At 32.9% G+C, this 19,730-nt stretch overlaps 10 protein-coding genes across 10 annotated transcripts; 2 read left to right on the top strand and 8 right to left on the bottom strand.

Moving 5' to 3' along the window:
- Positions 1–70: 70 nt before the first annotated feature.
- On the bottom strand, positions 71–5,051 carry FG379_002567 (DNA-directed RNA polymerase II largest chain; the record flags this gene model as incomplete). The annotated part of the gene is made up of 1 exon (XM_067327897.1): positions 71–5,051. A coding segment is annotated over one exon (4,981 nt), but the record flags the coding sequence as incomplete, so codon positions are not given.
- A 250-nt stretch (positions 5,052–5,301) lies between these two features.
- Positions 5,302–5,964, bottom strand: FG379_002566 (uncharacterized protein; the record flags this gene model as incomplete). The annotated part of the gene is made up of 1 exon (XM_067327896.1): positions 5,302–5,964. One exon carries the CDS (start codon positions 5,962–5,964, stop codon positions 5,302–5,304), a length of 663 nt encoding a protein of 220 aa, XP_067182324.1.
- Positions 5,965–6,045: 81 nt separating this feature from the next.
- FG379_002564 (uncharacterized protein) lies at positions 6,046–9,690 on the bottom strand (the record flags this gene model as incomplete). The annotated part of the gene is made up of 1 exon (XM_067327894.1): positions 6,046–9,690. The coding sequence occupies one exon, from the start codon at positions 9,688–9,690 to the stop codon at positions 6,046–6,048; it is 3,645 nt and encodes a 1,214-aa protein (XP_067182322.1).
- Positions 9,691–9,927: 237 nt separating this feature from the next.
- FG379_002563 (kinesin-related K2) lies at positions 9,928–11,556 on the top strand (the record flags this gene model as incomplete). Its single annotated transcript, XM_067327893.1, has 1 exon — positions 9,928–11,556. One exon carries the CDS (start codon positions 9,928–9,930, stop codon positions 11,554–11,556), a length of 1,629 nt encoding a protein of 542 aa, XP_067182321.1.
- A 1,265-nt stretch (positions 11,557–12,821) lies between these two features.
- Positions 12,822–13,943, bottom strand: FG379_002562 (uncharacterized protein; the record flags this gene model as incomplete). The annotated part of the gene is made up of 1 exon (XM_067327892.1): positions 12,822–13,943. One exon carries the CDS (start codon positions 13,941–13,943, stop codon positions 12,822–12,824), a length of 1,122 nt encoding a protein of 373 aa, XP_067182320.1.
- A 29-nt stretch (positions 13,944–13,972) lies between these two features.
- FG379_002561 (TBC domain) lies at positions 13,973–15,085 on the bottom strand (the record flags this gene model as incomplete). Its single annotated transcript, XM_067327891.1, has 1 exon — positions 13,973–15,085. One exon carries the CDS (start codon positions 15,083–15,085, stop codon positions 13,973–13,975), a length of 1,113 nt encoding a protein of 370 aa, XP_067182319.1.
- An 84-nt stretch (positions 15,086–15,169) lies between these two features.
- Positions 15,170–16,016, bottom strand: FG379_002560 (uncharacterized protein; the record flags this gene model as incomplete). Its single annotated transcript, XM_067327890.1, has 3 exons — positions 15,170–15,774; positions 15,830–15,926; positions 15,972–16,016. 3 exons carry the CDS (start codon positions 16,014–16,016, stop codon positions 15,170–15,172), a joined length of 747 nt encoding a protein of 248 aa, XP_067182318.1.
- A 432-nt stretch (positions 16,017–16,448) lies between these two features.
- On the top strand, positions 16,449–16,856 carry FG379_002559 (histone H3; the record flags this gene model as incomplete). The annotated part of the gene is made up of 1 exon (XM_067327889.1): positions 16,449–16,856. The coding sequence occupies one exon, from the start codon at positions 16,449–16,451 to the stop codon at positions 16,854–16,856; it is 408 nt and encodes a 135-aa protein (XP_067182317.1).
- A 155-nt stretch (positions 16,857–17,011) lies between these two features.
- FG379_002558 (PUP1 proteasome subunit beta type 7) lies at positions 17,012–17,851 on the bottom strand (the record flags this gene model as incomplete). Its single annotated transcript, XM_067327888.1, has 1 exon — positions 17,012–17,851. One exon carries the CDS (start codon positions 17,849–17,851, stop codon positions 17,012–17,014), a length of 840 nt encoding a protein of 279 aa, XP_067182316.1.
- A 79-nt stretch (positions 17,852–17,930) lies between these two features.
- FG379_002557 (subunit of the anaphase-promoting complex cyclosome) lies at positions 17,931–19,631 on the bottom strand (the record flags this gene model as incomplete). Its single annotated transcript, XM_067327887.1, has 1 exon — positions 17,931–19,631. The coding sequence occupies one exon, from the start codon at positions 19,629–19,631 to the stop codon at positions 17,931–17,933; it is 1,701 nt and encodes a 566-aa protein (XP_067182315.1).
- Between the last annotated feature and the right edge of the window lie 99 nt (positions 19,632–19,730).

Below are 19,730 nucleotides of genomic sequence, written 5' to 3'. Positions count from 1 at the left end.
GGTGATGTTGGTGAATAATTAGGTGATGTTGGTGAATAATTAGGTGATGTTGGTGAAGAAAGCGAATTACCACTTCCAAAATCATTATTAGCTCTGTATTTCTTTCTAGCTCTCTCAGAGACTTCTGAGTTGTACTTTGGGCTATTATTAGCATAAATAGGAGAAGTTGGGGTATAGTCCATTAATGGAGAAGTTGGACTCATCGGTGAGTATGGCACAGGGCTAAAGATACCACTAGGAGAAACTGGGCTCATAGGTGACCTTGGAGTCATTTGTACGGGTGAGAATTGGCCAGATAACACTGGAGACATTGGTTCATACGAATTATAAAGTGGTGACATTGGAGAGATTGGTGACATTGGTGATTCGTAAGAACTATTATCATACGAACTACTCTCATGTGTACTACTTTCATAAATGTTCTTCTGTCGTGATAATGTAGAATATTTCCCATGTTTTCCAAAGTCATTATGAACATCAAGATGTACCGCTGTATCCCTCAGTTTGTCAGAATCTATTAGCACATCAAAACATGCAGTACCGTATGGAGCTAATTGCCCAAGCATAACATTTTCACTTATTCCATTTAAATAGTCTGTCTCACCAAACATTGCAGCATCCATTAAAACTTCAACTGTTTCCTCAAAACTACACTTTTGTAGAGGGCCTCTATCAACCCTGTTGATTCCATGCCTCGTAATACTCATTAAGTGTCCTTTTTGGGTCATGTTATCACAAAGTAATGCAAGATGTCTGTAATTTACATAACTTCCATCAAATGAAATAACGGTTCTAAGCTCTCTTAATAGAGCTCTTCTAACCGCCTCAATTCCTAAAACAGTGAAAACCTCCGTTATATCATTGGAAACTGTTCTAGTACTATCAATTGCTCTATGGCAAAGTACTGCCTCAAGGTTACAACCATCCGTATCAAGAACCCACTGATTATCTCTTACCATTTTTTGACTGATGCAATCATATCGCGATACCTGCTCTTCCTTCATATATACCTTCTTAATATTGTGTATTCCTCTCAAAGTTATCTGCGAAAGACATTCAATCATCAATTTTTCAAGGAACTTATTTTCTTCAACACCAGATGCAATGGATAGAGAATTATTCTCGTTCTCTTGACTTGAGTTCAAATTACCGTCAACCTGAGTTGTATTTGGTTCAATATTCTTAATTCTAATTCTCAATACAAGTTCATCTGAGTTATCGTCTGTCCAAATACAGTCTAGTTCATCTCTATTAAACTCCATTAGTATCTTATCACCAATTTCCTTCATAGAAAGTTTTTTGTCCGTAACCTGTTTGTTCTTCAGTTGAACTCTAAGTAACCACCTTCCTAATCTATTAGTAATGTCTGCATCATCCGGAAATTCATAATAGTCACTTACCCAAGCCTTATCAGCTGCAATAAACGTATTATCCGGTATAGGATCATATAAAACATGTGAAATTGTTGTGATACTTTGTAATGTCGTATGTTCTAGCAAAGTTAAAACATCTTTCGCTTGTTCTTGATCATTTGCTATTCCACTTTCGAGATAAACAGTAAGCGTTGGGGTTCTAACATTTTTAGCTACATTGATCAATTCTCTTAATCTAGGTACACCAAGTGTAACATTCTTCGATCCAACGCCTGCAAAGTGGAAAGTATTTAATGTCATTTGAGTAGCAGGCTCACCAATAGACTGTGCGGCGATTGTTCCAACCATTTCTCCAGAATGCACAAGACTTCTGTAAAATTGGTGTTCTATCTCACCTAAAATCCACTCGAACGCAGTTGGTCCAAGTCTGTCAACTTCTAAAATCTTTTTGCTTGCCAAAGCACTTCTTATATGTATTCCCAATAAAGTTGTTGCATTTTTCTGAACCTCTGCAATTATACTATCAAAGACAAAATTTGCCTTATTGGAATTATTTTCATTACAAACTCCAATGTTTTTCCAAAGTAATAATCTGTCAAGTAAAGACTCAACTTTTTTAGCAATAAATACAGGACCCCAGTCTTTATTCGATGAAATTTCACTCGCACGTGGGAACTTTTGTTGTGCCATTTGTATTATTCGGTTTATATTTATTGGTAAATGCTGTCTAGTTTCACCATCAGGGAAAATATCCCTTCCTAATTGTTCCCGGTCAACTACGAGTTGTTTGTATTCAGAGTTCAATATATTCTGGGACTCAAGGTCAAATTGAAGATTTTTAATTAGGGATTGTTGTACACCATTCCAAGAAGAGCCCCAACGAGGATGTTCGACATTATGACGATATTTATGTTGAAAAACAGTCGCTTCCATTTGCAAAAGCTCCATAACCTGGTCTTCTATGAATTCCCCGGCCATACCATCCTCTCCATAGAGAAACTGAATAATATCACCACTACTATTTCTAACTGTCCTGTCATATTGTACCATACAGTCTTCCATTGCTTTAATAAGTCTTCTTTGAATATATCCTGTTTCAGATGTCTTACAAGCAGTATCGATAATGCCTTCCCTACCACCCATCGCATGGAAAAAAACTTCTTGTGGTGTTAGACCAGAAAGATATGAATTTGAAACAAATCCGCGACTTTCGGGTCCATAATCGTACTTCAAGAAATGTGGTAAACTTCTGTCTCTAAAACCAAACGGAATACGTTTTCCTTCAACGTTTTGTTGACCCACACAAGCCATAATCTGTGAAATATTTATCATTGAGCCTTTGCTACCACACTGTACCATTGCAACAATGTTGTTTTTTGAAGAATCTAAATTCTCTGTAGCTATCGTACCGGAAATCTCACGGGCACTATTCAGCTCCTGGTTAACTTGAGCTTCAAATGATTCAATTAAACTTTTCCCAGGTTGACAATCTAATTTTCCCCTTTGCGCCTTTCTAATGATTTGCTGCACTTGAAGCTTTGATCCTTCAAGCGAACTCATTATTTTCTCTAAAGTTAAACTGTGAGGCTGAATATCTTGACACCCAACTGTAAAACCATGTTCTAAAAGCCATGTATTGACAACCATTTGAGTATATGTCAAAAAAAGTCCAGTTTTCTCTGGGCCTATTTCATTCCAAAGAATGTGTATTAAAGATCCAGAAGATGAACCAGCTATTTTTTTTGTAAGAACACCGCATATATGTTCACCCTTTTGTATCAATACTTGATTATCAAGTTCTGAAATCCATGGGTTATTCACTATATTCTCCTTCGAGTCATCTTTGTTTTCAGAACTCGAGTTGTTTGACTGTTTAATAGTAACAATACTTCCATCGCGCATCAAATTCAATTCTATAGGTTCTCCCAAATCAGTTGTGAATGCAAGTAATACTGTTATAATTTGCTTCCCCGTCCATAGTGGTTGTGGTCTCAAAATGGCAGGAGGAGGTATCACCCCATTCCAGTAAGGTATACAAAGAAGTAACTGCAAAAATTTTTCCTTTGTGAGAAAAGTTGATCTTCTCGTAAGTAGAAATATCCCAAGAAGGGAATCTTGTACAATTCCAATAACCGGTTTGTTACCTTGTGGTGACACTATTTGTCTCGGGACCATCATCAAGTTCTTTATTTCAGACCTTGTTTCATGAGACTGAGCAAGATGCAAGTTCATTTCGTCACCATCAAAATCTGCGTTATAGGGAGAAGTTACTGAAAGATTTAATCTAAATGTGGAATAAGGAAGAATTTTGACACGATGACCCATAATACTCATTTTGTGTAAACTAGGTTGTCTATTAAATAGTACTAAGTCGTCGTTCTTCATATGTCTCTCAACTTTCCATCCATATTGAAGAAGTGTACTCATATTGTTGGCTCCTCCACAAAACCTCAAGTCAATCTTTGTACCATCTTCCTGTATAATCGATGTTGCACCTGGCCACTCGTTTGGTCCTCTCTGAACAAGCTCTCTAAGTTCTTCAATATTGTATGGAGTGACGATCTCCGGATAAGTTAATGTCATCGCAATTGAAAATGGCACTCCCACCTGGTCTACTGCAAGATTAGGGTCTCCAGTAATTACTGTTCTCGCCGAGAAGTCAACTCTTTTTCCCATCAAATTTCCGCGTATTCTACCATCCTTTCCTTTCAACCTTGCTCTTAAAGATTTGATCGGCCTGTTACTTCTAGTTCTGGATTGAGGTAGTCCAGGGAGATCATTATTAATTAAAGTTATTAAATGATATTGTAGCACGGTAGTCATTTCATTAATAATATGTTCTGGTGACCCTATACGTATTTGTTTTTTTAAATTTTCATTTAGTTTGACTATTTGTTGAAGTTTCAATGTTAAATCATCTTCACTTCTGTCGCTCCCAAATTGTACATATGGCCTGACTGAAGGTGGAGGAATTGGAATAACGGTGCTTATAAACCAGGATGGATTACACTTATTTGGATCAAACCCAAGGATTCTCATATCTTCATTGGTTATTCTCTTGAAAATTGTGAGAACCTCCTCTGCAGTAAGCAACCTTTTAGAATCAACAGAATCATCATCCACATTGCGACCTTCATCTTGGGTTTGATTTATATATAAGTTGTATCCTTCTTTTGAGTATGTTGGTTGTATGAATCCGCAACCTGATCCATCGCTAGAAATAACACATCTCTTGATTGAACTCGCAATGTCAAATATTTTTTTGAGTCTTAGTCTCGGATTTTTTACTCTTTTTATTTGTTTAAACCTGGGATCCATAGTATCAAGAAATAATTTTGAGCACGCATAGCATACACACCTAAGTAATTTAAGGACTGTATTAATGAATCCTATGTGAAACATGGGCTTCCCGAGTTCAATATGAGCGAAGTGCCCGGGGCATGATTTTATATCCATATGGCAGGTTTCACATAAGATGTGATAATCAATAGTACCTAGCAATGGATCATTAAGCCCACCCGACTTAGGTCTTCCATTTTCGTATATATCAGATATCTTAACCTCTAAAACAGAGTATTTCCTTATCAGTTCAGGTGAAAGGACACCAAATTCAATGCTGAATACTCTCTTCAATTCTCTGTTGCTAAAAGGGGAGTTCAGCTCCAAGGATATCGACATATTTATGGGAGGATTACTCTCAAACACCCTATTATCTCATAAATCACATAAACACGTTAATATTTGTGAAATTACATTCTATGAAATGAACCTAAAGTCAAAGCGTCACGTCTAATACCTAATAAGCGGTGGTAATTTTGTTGGCTTAAAAAGACACTTATCTAAAGAGTAAATGCATAGATTAAGAAAATATATTTAATTGGAACCAATATTTATTGGAAAGTAGACATTCTCGACGAGTAACTATACTCTATAACTGATTTATCGAGTTTAAATCTTTTCTATTAAGCAATATTCTTCTCTTGTTGAGTGCTATTTCTCTCTTACGCCTCAACAAATTATCCGCTATAAGATTGTTATTCGAATAATCTAGAGTTACACAAAGATCATTGTCCGAGTTTTTAGAGCCTAAATTCAAATAATCACCATCCTCGGTAAGTTTAGTTTGGAGTTCCCTGTCAATAAGATTCACTTTTTCGGTTAAAACCTGAGTATTTTTATTAGCTCTCTTATACTTTTGAATTGCCTTTATACGATAATCTTGAGCTTCAGTATGAAGTGTGTGACGTTCCACCAGTTTGAGGAAATCAATCATAGTAACATTCATGGGGTATGTTTTTGACTTCCAGTCTTCGAAAATTTTTATAACGTCAAATAGAGATTTTACTTCCTTCTCAACACTGTAATTACATGGATAGTCTTTAAATTCTAAAAATTTATCTGTAAATAACTCCCAAATACTATCTTTGCTAGTGTCTTCGAACAAGGACTCCCTACTGACTTTGATATTTAACTTGTGTTTGTGAGTTTTATTTCCTATATCACTCAAAGAGTTACCTTTGTAGTCAAATACACCTAAAAATGAGTCATCCCTGTTATAATTTTTAACTATATCACCATCACTTAAATTCATGATTTAAATCAATCCAAATCAGTTGAAAAGGCAAGGTCCCACATTCAATTTACCGTTTTTAATATTGGCGCTGTTTACTTTCTAAATTGAATTCATTTTCGAGATCAGCGATGATTCTCCCTCTGTGGCCGCAATTAAATCAACCATGAAAGATACTTTCTCGTAATTTTTTTGAAGACAGCTCTTAGACATATATTTAGTGATGAATGATATTGTTGAAATGTGGTCGTTAATGCCCACTATTAATGTCTCTAAATGTGTTTTGATTAGGAATGGGAAAACTTTGAATACATCAATAATTATTTCCGTAGAAACTAATCTCCAATATATTGAAAAACTGCCAATCACTGGTGAAGTGAACTTTCCAACTATATTGTTTAAAGTTTCAAATTTTAGTATACTCGTACTTTGTCTAGTATAGAATTTTGTAAAGTATTTAAGTAGATCCAGTGCTTTGATGCTGAGTATATACATTGTTGAATTTAACCTATCTTCCTTATCGTCCATAAACTCGCAGTTTTTTGATCTTTCGAAAATAAATTCAATGAAAGTAAGTAGCAATGGTACTAGATTCTCTTCTAATTTCTTTATTATAAAGTTTTCGCACGAAACAATCAATTTTATCAATATCTGATTAATTATGCATATTTCTCTTGTATTTATTACTATATTTCTGTACTTATTGTTATTACTGCGAATGAACAAATTTATCACTCTTTCCCATGAATTGATTGCGTGCGATGCAATTCTGCTGGCTTCTAAGAATAAGTTTTGTTTATCAGTTGATAAGATACTTAAACAATTTAGTAATGTGTTTACTGAAAGGTGTTGGTATTTTAGTATAGAAAAATCATTATTATCGTTATTAAACGAGAATGAATATGATATTGGCATTAATTTATTGGCAATAGTCCTTATTTTTGACATCTCAAAATTTTGATCTTTTGGCAGACTTTCATTCAAAAAATGTTCTTTATCAGATCCATTTGCAGGTTCATAGTTGTAATAGTCATTAGGTAATTCGCAGATAATTTTGTTGATAATATTCCTAAAAAACACGTTAAATTCTAGACAAAAAATAAAGATCATTTTTCTGATATTTTCACCAGTACCACGAAAACTAATATTAATTTCCTCCTTCAAATTGGTAAAGCTCTTAATGTGCTCAAAAATCAATTCAGAAGTAATTTGTTTGTTTTTATAATATAACCTCGATGATAAGCGATACGATATTATATGAATAAACTCAAATATCCACATATTTTCTTCAATATTAATATTAATTATCTTCTCAACTAAATCTTCCAGTTCAATCAAAAGCTCTATTTGACAATTTTCAAACAAAAACAACAGGACTTCAATCATTTCCCGTTGGGCCTTATTATAGAGCATTGTTTCTATTGGTTTTAATATGTCAGCTGAATAATTAGTTAATAATTCTTTAATAATAGAATCTGTGCAATTAGTTGAACCAAATAGAGTGGAAAACTGAACCAGAACGTATCTTGCATTATTATGTGTAATATTTCGTCTGTCATAGAAACAAAGAATTAAATTAAAAATCATAGAGTTGAATTTCTGAATATATACATCTTTATTTTGTTCAACATCGTTTGCTATTTTAAAAATATTACCAATTGAGATTAATAATATATTAACATTTACTATTGAATAAATGGTTTTACAATTGAATGAGATTGTTTTTGAAAATTCTTTCATTAAAAGTTCAAGCAAATTAGTTAGTAATTGTGAAATTTCGTCTCTACTTTTGTTATAAAAATTACAAGGTTTTTTATGATCCTCCATATTATAATTTATCAGATATTCTGTCAGATAACAAAGAATAAAATATGTTAAAAAATCTGTAAATGACTCAAATAATGAATTATTTGGATCTGAAAGTTTTCGTCTAAATAAGTCATTAAAACAACATAAAATTGCTTCATTTTTCAAATTGATCAATAAAATTGATATTGTATCCATTGCAAATAGTGAAAGAGATCTAAAACTATAAATGTTATCCTCTTCAAATTTCCCACAAAAAATAGATGTAATTATGTCACCAAAAAACTGGAAAACACTAATATTACGTAAAAAGTCGTCACTGTTGAAAGTGTTTTTTGTCTCATGTATTTCATTTGAGAATATTACATCTGTAATTTCCATATTAATATTCTGTGTCTCAATTCTTAAGTTTTCTTTAGAACATACCAAGGGTCTATTAGTATCAAACTTTTCGATTATATGAACAAGTTTCAAAATATTCTTTTGATAGATTTCAAATGAATTATTAGAAATGAAACTTTCAAAAAGCGAATTCAACATATTTTCTAAATCCAAATAATTTAAGTTAATGTTCAATTTATTTCTAATAAACATTATTCCATAATCTCTTGAAATTATATTTAATAATTCACATACATCGACTCTGTTGTAACTATTCAGTTTTTTTCTATCAAAGATACCACATTGAAAGTGTGTGGAAATTTCAGAAAAATATTCCTCAAAAAATCGTGACTTTTGATCAGAATTTTCAGATGAAAAGGTTTCATTTAGGAATTTCAAAAATTTAATTATTGAATTTTCTTCTGCATTTTGGCACATAGAAAATAAAAAGTCGACACACCTTTTCAATGTCAATTTAGAATATCTAATAAAGTTTTCAAATGAATTTATTAAACAAGAATTTGCTATTTCAATAAAAAACCTTCTTATTGTTGATATCTTTTTACATTTGTGCTCATTTTTCTCTATATTTCTGGAGGATTTAAATAAAGAGAGATCGTTTGACTTAAAATTTAGGATGTGTTCTATAATCTTACCAGTATTTATAGTTGACGATATAATAGTTTGAGAAGAAATTTGTTTAGTATTGTTATCACTAATACAGTAACTGAACCATTCTATGAATGTTTTAAGAGATAAATCAATAATTTCAAAGGGTGTATTATCTATATCAATATTTAGTATTTGCAAACTAACTGCTTGAATTACTCCGGGGAATATTTTTATTAAAATTTCATTGTTGTCAATAATGTTAGGAATTTTTGAAATTGTTTCAAGGGATGTTTTTCTGTTATTTTTTGAGTAAAGGACATAATTAGAATGAACCTTATTCTCATTGGGAAGAGGCAGTGAAATCGATAAAAAATAGTTTATCATTACTGGAATTATTAAATATTGACCTTTTGGATCGGATAAATCATATTTCCAATACCTCCAAAATAAACGAAGATCTTGATTCACTATTTTAATTAACAAATTTATAAGAGATTCATTTTTCTGAATTTTGCAGATGCGAAATGTTTGTGTAATTGGGAATAAGATATCGTAGAAAATCATTGAAATGCGATTAGAAACTATATTATCCCCTGAATTTATTTTGAATAATACATTGTACAGTATTTTAAAGAGTTCTTCAAGTAATGTAGTATTTACTGAATTACTTGAACATTCTTGATGTGATTCTTTTGAGTTTCCTTTGTTTAATTTAGAGTAGTTATCATTTTTAATATATTTATGAATAACCATAACTATTGGAGGGATAATAATATCTATACATTGTGAAATTCCGTATTCAGAAGATTCAGAAATAGAATTATTTATTTCATTCAATAATTCAAAAGTCTTTTGATTCTCAAGATAAAATAATTTGAGAAGTTTTTTGTGAAGTGATTTAATTGTATTTCTGATCTCTTCATCGTAAAAATTTGATACCATTTGCATTTTTTAAGTAAATAAACAAGTATTAGTGTTTTACAAAAAAAATGTTAAAAATTTAAGTATATATCATAATATTCAGGTGAAATTAACTGATAAAAGTAAGTGTAATTCAAAAATATGCGTTGATCTGACAAATAAATGGTTCTACCTGCTCTTTCTACAAAGCTAAAGCAGCGCTTAAAAATATTTGCACTTGTGGGTTTATGGGATATATCATTTAAATAATGGTTAAAATATATGATGAAAGGGACTTATTCTCAGATTAGATCATTTAAATCTAAACAAGAGGAGCTTAACTCATTATTTCAAGAAAGGATACGTATCTTGGAGGATGAGCAAGAACAAGTTACTCAATTAATTAAACATAAGGAAAGTGAACTAGGTATCATGCTTAATAAAGATAATAAGAACAAGGAAAGAACATCACATATCAAAGAAAAAATAAAAAATATAAATATTGAATTTGACAAGTACCTTGAATTCATAGATGATTCAAAGCCCCGTATTGTTGAAGCTCTTAAGTTAAAGAAGTGGGAGTTACTGAAACTTGAATCAAACATAGAGCCAATTAGAAAATTACTTGAAGGAGAAGTCGAAAAAAACAAAGAACTCAGTAAAATATATGAAGAAAAAACAAATGAAAAACTTGAAATTGAAAATAATCTCAATGAATTAAATCAGGCACTTAGGAAAAAATATTGGGCAGATTCTGCGAGGCTTTCTGTTGCACAACAAATAGAACTTGCAAATCAAGAGATATTGTCTTGGAAGCTCCGTCTTCAACGTCAGGCAATAGTAGTAAATAATATGAGAAAGAAACTTTTCAATGAACTTCAGGATATCAGAGGTAATATTCGAGTTTTTTGTAGAATAAAACCACCTAAGGGTATAGAGCAAAATTCATGTATTCAATATGAAGTTTCTGAAGATTCGTCAACATTAACAATCAAAAATAATTCAAGAGGATCCTCTTTGTCATCATTTAAATTTGATTATATCTTTTCCACATCGTCTTTACAAGAAGATATTTTTGAAGAAATATCTCAATTAATTCAGTCTGCATTAGATGGATACAATGTGTGTGTTTTTTCTTATGGGCAAACAGGAAGTGGGAAAACATATACAATGATGGGTGGTACTGGAAATGATACTGGAATGATACCAAGGGCATTGAAATTAATTTTTGACATTATTTCCGGTAATAGAGAGAGAGGGTGGGAATATAGTGTTATGTGTTCTGCAATTGAAATTTACAATGAAACTATAAGAGACTTAATCTCACCCAAACAAAAGCATACGGAAGTTAGACTCGATCAATCTGGATGTTCAATTGTGACAGGAGTGAGTGAGGTTGTAGTTAATAATGTTCAAGATGTTAACAATATTTTAAAAGTCTCTCAAAAAAGCAGGGCAGAAGCGTATACAAAGTGTAATGAAAGGAGTTCAAGGTCACATAGTATAATACAATTGAAGATAAGTGGGAAGCATAAAGGTTTTGATGAAGAGTTGAGAAAAGCATCTATATCCTCAACACTCTCACTTATAGACCTAGCAGGATCTGAAAGGGTTGACAAAAGTGGTGTCTCTGGAGAAAGAATGAAAGAAACACAATTTATTAATAAATCACTAAGTGCTTTAGGTGACGTCATACAATCAATTACAATGGGAAAAGAACATGTTCCATATAGAAATAGCAAATTGACAATGGTTCTGAAGAACTCTCTAGGTGGGAACAGCAAAACTGCAATGTTGGTACATATCTCTCCGATAGTCTCCTCGCTGAACGAAACTATTAGTTCTCTTAGGTTTGCGTCAAAAGTGCAAAATTGTGATACTAATTCGGGCAGAAAAAATGGATTTCGAGTATAGTTCACGATCTCTGTAGTGATAGAAATTGAGTCTTTATAGTCGTTGATATTTTCTGGATTTATAATGATGAATGTTCCTCAGCATGTACAGTAAAACCATATTTTCGTCACTGCATAAAAATAAAATAATGATTTAAAACTCAGTGAACCTAACAAAAAAAAAGACAAATAGGAGAATTTAAACACCACGGAAGCTTTTGTTTCAAAAATGTTACATATGCAAACTTCCATATGATATTGCAGAAAATTCAGTTAGATAACCTTGTAAACCCTTTGGCAATCTAAAGGAAGTCTCTATTTACCCACTTGATTGAATAGGAAAGGCTGTGAATTCATAGAATATACTCGAAATTCATTCTTCCGGGTAAGAGTGATTTATTTACAACATCCAAAAGGTAAGTGTGGTAAAGGTCCATGAACTGGAAATTATGGGTTACTTCCAGCAAATCTATAAGAAGTAACAACATAACTTCTTGAATAAATAAAACTGAGGATTATGAAGAATTATTTCATACTTGTGAAAATAAAGTGTGGTAATTTGAAAACAGAATCAGAGAAATCTGTTAAATTACATGATTTAGGGTTGCAGAAACTTCTCAAAAACATTTGATGTGTAATTTTAATGGTATAGCTTCGAAAATCAAATTCTCAAAAAAACTAGAGGACCAAGTTTTGAATGAAAATTTAATGCTTACGAGAGAAAGTCGCACATTAACTTTATAGGAACATGATATATCGTTAGTGATAACTGAGAAACACTGCTCCGGCTTGGCTGTTAGAAACAAACACTCAGAGCGACTTAAGGAAACACCGCATGATTAATTTGAAAAAAATCGTAAAAAAACTAAAATGATTTTAGGTTATAATAACATCACAAAGACAATCGTCATATTAAACATTTACCGGAATATAATTAAACGTAGGATTGACTGAAAGGAGTATAAAAACAATATTCCTGTTACCTGGGTGTGTCAAGGTATTAGAAGTGATTCTGGTGATAACTCGATATAGGTGTCAATAAACAGGAAACCAAATTATGACTATTTTATTCAAATTAATTGTATATCTTCACTGAATAAATGTAAGCGACACCTCTGATTATTAGTTATATGACAACCAAAAACTATGATTCCAAATGTGTTCTATTCAAAGCTTTATGCTTAACCTATGAAAAACATTGAGTGATATTTGTTAGTGCTTGAAAGTATAAGAAAAGAGAAAGTTTAATACCACATTTTTTTAAATACACTTAGTGATATAGTGGGATCAATAATGAATGATAAATACTACTATTGGTGCAACCAGTTCATATCTAAATAAAACAGGAATTTTGGTTTTATCGATCGACACCTTCATTCCACTTTCAATACAACAATCAACGAAATTTTGGATAGTTTTTTCGTTTCTAATGGTGTTTATTGAAACTGCGTAAATCGTTATGGACTTGAAATCTGCAATAGGCAATTCCTGCCAGTTTACCCGACGAATAACACTTGTATCTGTATAATTTTCGGGGTATTTACCAAATTTCTTTTTGTGTATAGCCTTAAGTATGTACATCAGTGCTCTAGTGAAGTCAAAAGTGAGCTTATCATCATAAATGACATCAGATGAAATAATCAAGGGGTTTTTAAGAAACTTTACAAGTTCCTCTGCAACAGAGGCATTTATTGTTTCCCAATCTAGGCATCCTACTCTTACTTTAAAGCCACCTTTACAGTTTGTTTTGTTTATATGGTCAAACTCAACGCCATTTATTGAGTAATTGTATTTAATATTATCAACAATATCTTTGTCACAATCCGTAGAAAATATACTTGAGATTGGAATTGTTAGAAACGTTATTATACTTGCAATCCCAATTCCACTCCCCAGTTCAATAATATTGCTATTCAATATTCCTCTGTTCATATTAGAACAGTGTATTAGCCATTCTGTTAGATGAAATCCTGCAGACCATGGCCTCATTCCAAGAGAATTACAATATTCAAACTTAAATGCAAAATATCTAGTCCTCGTGTTTTTCAAAAGTTTATTAGAACTATTTATTCTTTCAAAATTTTTATCTGAAAGAATTATGTGTGAATTTCTGTTTATTTGGTTTAAATTATCCACGTTAATTTGGGATAGGCACAAATAGAGGGAATCAGATACTTCGCCATTTACTAATTCGATCTTCTTAATTAGTCTGTAAAGGAGGTTTTTGGAGTAAGCCAGTGGGAGAGGAAATTTTTTGTAGATATCCGAACCAAAGACTAGTTTTGTGAATAGAAATTGGACATTTACATTGCTGAACAACTCTAATTTTTCCGAGATATCCAATACATCAGAAATAGGTTGTAACGAAAATACCATCTCCACTAAATCCTGAAGAGTTAAGGTGTTCATGGAATAATGAATATTTTTTAAGGGAAAAATTATTTGTCTTGGGAATAGTCAATTAAGTGTCTTGGTGAAGAATGAAATAAACTCTGGAGAACAAAAGCCTGGGCAAGTAATGAATCGATTTCTCTCTCAGTCCAATTTTGAGCAGGTGTATTCTGTAAAAAAAGCATTATTCCCGCAAAGTCCATCTTCTCGAGTTCCTTCCTCCAGTGCATTAGAAATGCAGCACATACATATGCGTGAAATGCATTAAAATGAGAGATTAAGACATTGCTTGATTGTCTATCCAAAGTTGTGATTGAACTAGATCTAGTATATTTATTTGTTTTGTTTAAAGTGTTTTCAGCTATATATGTGTCCCATAGACGCACAATACATCTTATTGGGAACTCTCTTGTCAATAAACAGTTTGCCCATCTAAAAGAAAACTGAATAAAGTCAACTCCCTGATTCTTTAAATGGTCAAACAATTTTTTATCAGTCCTTCTTATAACTTCTTGTAGATATAAAATGAGCTTGTGTATTCCAGGCTGCTCCGAAACATAATTTTCTTGTAAAGTATCAAGCATTCTTGTTAGACACCAGTAAATACCGACTTCTATTTCAAACATTTGGTCAATAGATATATTTTCGATATCGAGCTGGTCCATCTCACCCTCAGGGCATAGAGGTAGCAAGAATACGACAAGGAAAGGTGGTAACAAGTCGTTAATACCTTGAACATATCCACTTGCAGGATTCCTAATTGCCCAAAGAAACAATATTCTTTCCATCATCATAAATATTTTCTCATTTCTCAATGATTTATATTCAAGAGATGTTCTTGGTAGGTCTACTTTAATTTGTCTAAGCAGTCTTTTTTCTTGTTCAGAGTGATTTTCATTTTTAATATGCTCATTAACAAGAATTGAATATTCGTTTGCCTTTTTTGATTTGTATGAATCAACTCTATCCCTTCTTGGGGGTAAGTAACCCAGCATTACCTGCCAAGCATCCCTTCTTAGTTCAGGGGGGGAACCCTTTGGGATTCCAGACCAAAGTAAATCTTGTAGTAACTCAAGATTTATACATTCCTGATTCAAAGCAGATATAAGTCGATGCTCTCTTGTAGGCCGAATTGAGGATTGAGAATATCCCAAGTTCATCAACTCAATACAAATTTACAGAAGAAAAAAAAGTATACAAACAGGGGTTTAGCGCACAGATCCCTAAGCGCAAATTAAAAAAAATTAGTTGTTTATAACTCTACGATGACGACATTTACAACATTCATACATAACGCTAGTACCTTCATCTGCAGATCTAGCCTGAAACTGAGTAAAGAATGCTTCTTCATGTGAACATTCTGGGCAAGTTTCTTTGATCCTCGGTGCCTTTTTCTTCTGCATAGCATCAAGTATTCTTATGGAATCTTTGGATGTTTTAGCATTGTTCGCTATATATTTAAGCCTAATAGTGTTTTTATAGTTTTTAGGTTTCATCCACCATCTAATGTAACTCCCAAAATTCATAGAGTTTCTAATACCAACGATGTAGAATGAACTTGAACATAAAGTGTTTTTGGTTCTGGGGCGGACAATCGAGTCGGAAACATCTATGTTATGGAGTTTTAAAGATTTATAGCTGCACATCTTACATTTTAAACCTTTTTGACAGAGATGAGCAGTTTTCGGGTTATTTTCACCACTTAATGTACCTATTGAAAACATTAGATCCAATGCAGCTCCACATGAAGAGCACCCGCCAATAAGCCTTGAATTGAAGTTATCCCCCTTAGAAAACGTGTATTGAAACCTTGGTAAATCGGAGTTTCGTTGTTTTTCTGCGTTTATATCTGATATGGATTGTAACAAACCAATAAATAAGTTGTTTATTTATATGAAACTTACTTTCCGAATTAATAAATGACTGCATAAAATCTTTTACGGTAAAATTTTCAGTATTAATTAATTCATTGGATACGTTGTTTCCTGAAATATTCTTGAACTAAGCAGATTGAATATTACTGATAATATGTGCATAATAACTCACCATTTTGTTATATTCGTAAGTACTATTTTCATCAAAAATATTCATTTGTAAACAAAAAAAATAAGGCGCTTGACTACAATTAACTACCATGGAAATAAAAAAGTTAACAAAAATACACAATCGAACATAATTTAATTTTTAGAATAGAGAAAATAATAATAACTTTGTAACTGAAAATCGATGCTAAACTATGTAGTTCAAATTTATAGAAAACAATAGTTAAATGCTCGAGGCTACAGACCTGTCAATTTTCGGCCAGTATGGAGTGTTATTTATTTTTTTTCTATATTGATAACATATAGCCTTGCAATTTTCATTCAATGTCGTGGTGGCACAACTTTTTTGCAATAAACTTGGCATATTTAGTTAAACTCTGAATTCTTATTGCGCTAAATTTGATCTCCAAACAATACCGCTCATACTTACCGCATCACATTTTACGCTTTTTGAATTTTCACTTGATACGATATTTTAAAAATGGCGAGAACAAAACAAACTGCGAGAAAATCAACAGGTGGAAAGGCCCCTAGAAAACAATTGGCATCTAAGGGTGCACGTAAATCTGCTCCAGTTACAGGTGGAGTGAAGAAGCCACGTCGTTATAGACCAGGGACGGTTGCACTGAGAGAGATTCGTCGTTTTCAACGTTCAACTGAATTGTTGATAAGGAAGCTACCATTTCAAAGGCTTGTGCGTGAGATCGCACAAGATTTTAAAACAGATTTGAGATTTCAATCTCAGGCAGTTATGGCACTACAAGAAGCATCTGAGGCCTACCTAGTTGGACTTTTTGAGGATACGAACCTATGTGCAATACACGCTCACCGCGTTACAATAATGCCGAAGGACATTCAATTAGCTAGAAGAATCAGAGGCGAAAGATGATTTAATAATACCATTTGCCCCCACGCCTCCTTGAGACGACAGAGGTCTGTTGGGTTGGAAAGATACAGGTGGCACTAGCTACCACAAATATAACAGTTCAGAAGTTATATGCTTAGCTCAACAAAAATATCATAAATTTAGATTTACTAACAGTCTTACTTCATCTCCTTGTCTACGACCTCCGTTATTTCAGTGATAAACGAATGTACTTCCTCGATTTCCTCTGAAATAACCGGCGTTGTTCCTTTAGGAAAAGATATTGCCTTTGGTTGGCGATAAATTCTCTCCCCTGCCTTGATATCAAAATGTCGAATGTGTTCAACCGAGTCCTTCCTGATAATCAGGATATTTACATTACTTCCACTATATAAATCATTGTAAATTCCTGCTTTTATCGCGGAAGAGACCAGCCTGACGCATTCTGATTCAGAAAGATTGTCGTTATACCCCGATTCGAGAACTGATATTGCAGATAGGGATCCACTTCCCATAGCAGAATAAGGTTTCTGCATGATACAACCATGGGCGGAAACTTGATAAATATAACTCCCTGTAATATCAGTTCCTGCAACGATCAAGTGGGCACCAATGTGGCCTTGATATTGATAAAGATGGTTACAAAGCATTGAAACAGCATTTGCCACTCTTGGCTTGCGGTTCATTTGAAGTCTCAGTAATTCCAAATTCCCCTCTATAAGTGAAGTTACGTGGTCGAGATCAGCTGCAGTTCCTGCACCAGCAGCGTATATATTTTCAGAAAGTCTGTGAATCTTGTCACAGTCTTTATCTGCGACAATTGGGCCGTTAGTGGCTCTTGTATCAGCACCAAGAACAACACAATCACTACAGGCAACACCAACAATTGTTGTCCCTGTCTTAACCAGAGAAAAACCACTATTGTTATTCTCTCGAATAGCTTCATTCTGGTATTTACTATCGAACTCAAACCCACTAGAAGCCTTGTCACAAAAATATCTATCTATATAGGCATCCATTGTAAATTAGTCTCAAATAAAAAAAAAAGAGAAATGTGGGGGTAAGAGGTGAATTAATGGCGCTAAGTTATAAGGATACCTAATTACACATCAAGTATAGTAAATCTAAGTTAATCGGATTTTTTAGGGAGAGACATTCTAAGTATTTATTCATTGCCTTCTCTTCATTTCCAGTTATTTGATATGCAATTGCGAGAAGCGTTTTTACCAGCGAGTTACTTATCCTAACATTCTTATTGGATATGATATCTTGCAATAGAGAAATAACTTCATCAATAAAAAATATATCTTGATCACCATCACAATATAAAAATGACCATATGAGTGAACAAGATAAATTTACTCTGAGTAAGTGTAACAAATCTTTATTTCTTGCCTCCTTGAAGACGTTTGAATCTAGCGCTCTTCTAAATATTGCAATTGCCTCCTTGTATTGCTTTCTGTAAAATTGAAGCACTCCATACTCATTGAGCAATACAGGGTTGTTGAAGTTTTGATGGAGGGATTTTTCGATGTTTAGTTTAGCCATTTCATATTCGCCGCTTTTTAAGTATTCAATGCCTTTATACAGTGATCCGTAGTAACTTCCCCTCCACTGATCCTGAATGAAAGAATATACCAAAAGGGCTTGTGAGTGATTATTATTGAGTGAAAGTGAGTGTGCAAGAAGTAGGTGAGCTTCGTAAAACCCGGGTTCCAACTCTATTACTCTTCTAAATAAGTGCGCAGATTTTGAATATATAGATTGTTTGTAATAATAACAACCCATTGAAAACAGCGAGAGAGGTGATAAGGGAATCTTCTCATACAGAATATTTGTTGCAGTTAAAATTGATCCGATGTCATTTTGTGTAGAAGTAGTGCGCATAATTATTTCACGCTCACAGTTTAAACAATTTGATGGGTCAAAAACACGGGATTCCTTATATAAATTAACTGAATTATCATGAAAAGGTATGGGGTATAGCAGATCACGCACAAATGACATTTTTGATATAAAAAGTGGTATTTTGCTTGTGTGTTTTATATTGAAGTTCGACAATTTAGCAATTTCTTTGAAATCAATATTAATTCCAGTGAATTGATCACATAATACTCTGAACTGAACAATATAAAATATCCATTTAAACTTCTCCGTTACATGCCTTTCCCATTCCTCTAATAACCTAAACTTATCCTCAATAAATAGTCTTTGCGAAAAAAAAACCGATTTTATCGCAGAAATATTAAGTGGGTCTTCATTTAAAAGAATGTTCTTATTAATTTCAATAAATTTGTCATTAATATTATTCAACTCGTATATTCTGGCTTGAATTAACAGTGCATTTATCTTCATTTGCTTCAAAAAAAAGGCATGTCTCGGATCAAAATTAGAATTAGCCATTTTTGTCACATTTTTTATGATAACATTAGATGTATCAACACAATTATTGTACTCACCAATTGAGAACTCGCTTTCCGATCTTAACACTAGGAGTTGGAGACCAGTTACACAGAGCTCAGATTTTGTATCTGCACAAATAGATTCAGTGATACGGATAACGGCGAAGTAATCTGATAGATGGTACAGACACTTGCACCACTTTAGCGTATCACTAATATCAAGTGGTTTTACAAGTCTCAATAGAGAACAATACTTCTCCCCTCTTTTCCAGTTCCTTATTTTTATTGATTCATCAATTAATAGTCTGAAGTGTTCAACAAAATGAGTAACTACATCCATTGGATATTTGATTTCACTTGAAGTAATGTATTGATTATGTTTAATAATCTCAATCATTGTTCACCAAATAATTGATACTTGATTTCTCACACAGTACAAAGGTATTTGGGCGGGAATAAAATAAGATAGCAATTGCCTTGGGATTTATTTGAATCA

Source organism: Cryptosporidium bovis (assembly GCF_009768925.1).
Source record: "Cryptosporidium bovis isolate 45015 chromosome Unknown contig_36, whole genome shotgun sequence".
Taxonomy (NCBI): Eukaryota; Apicomplexa; class Conoidasida; order Eucoccidiorida; family Cryptosporidiidae; genus Cryptosporidium; species Cryptosporidium bovis.
The sequence above is the reverse complement of the archived record's forward strand: the minus strand, read 5'-3'. Positions and strand labels throughout refer to the sequence as shown.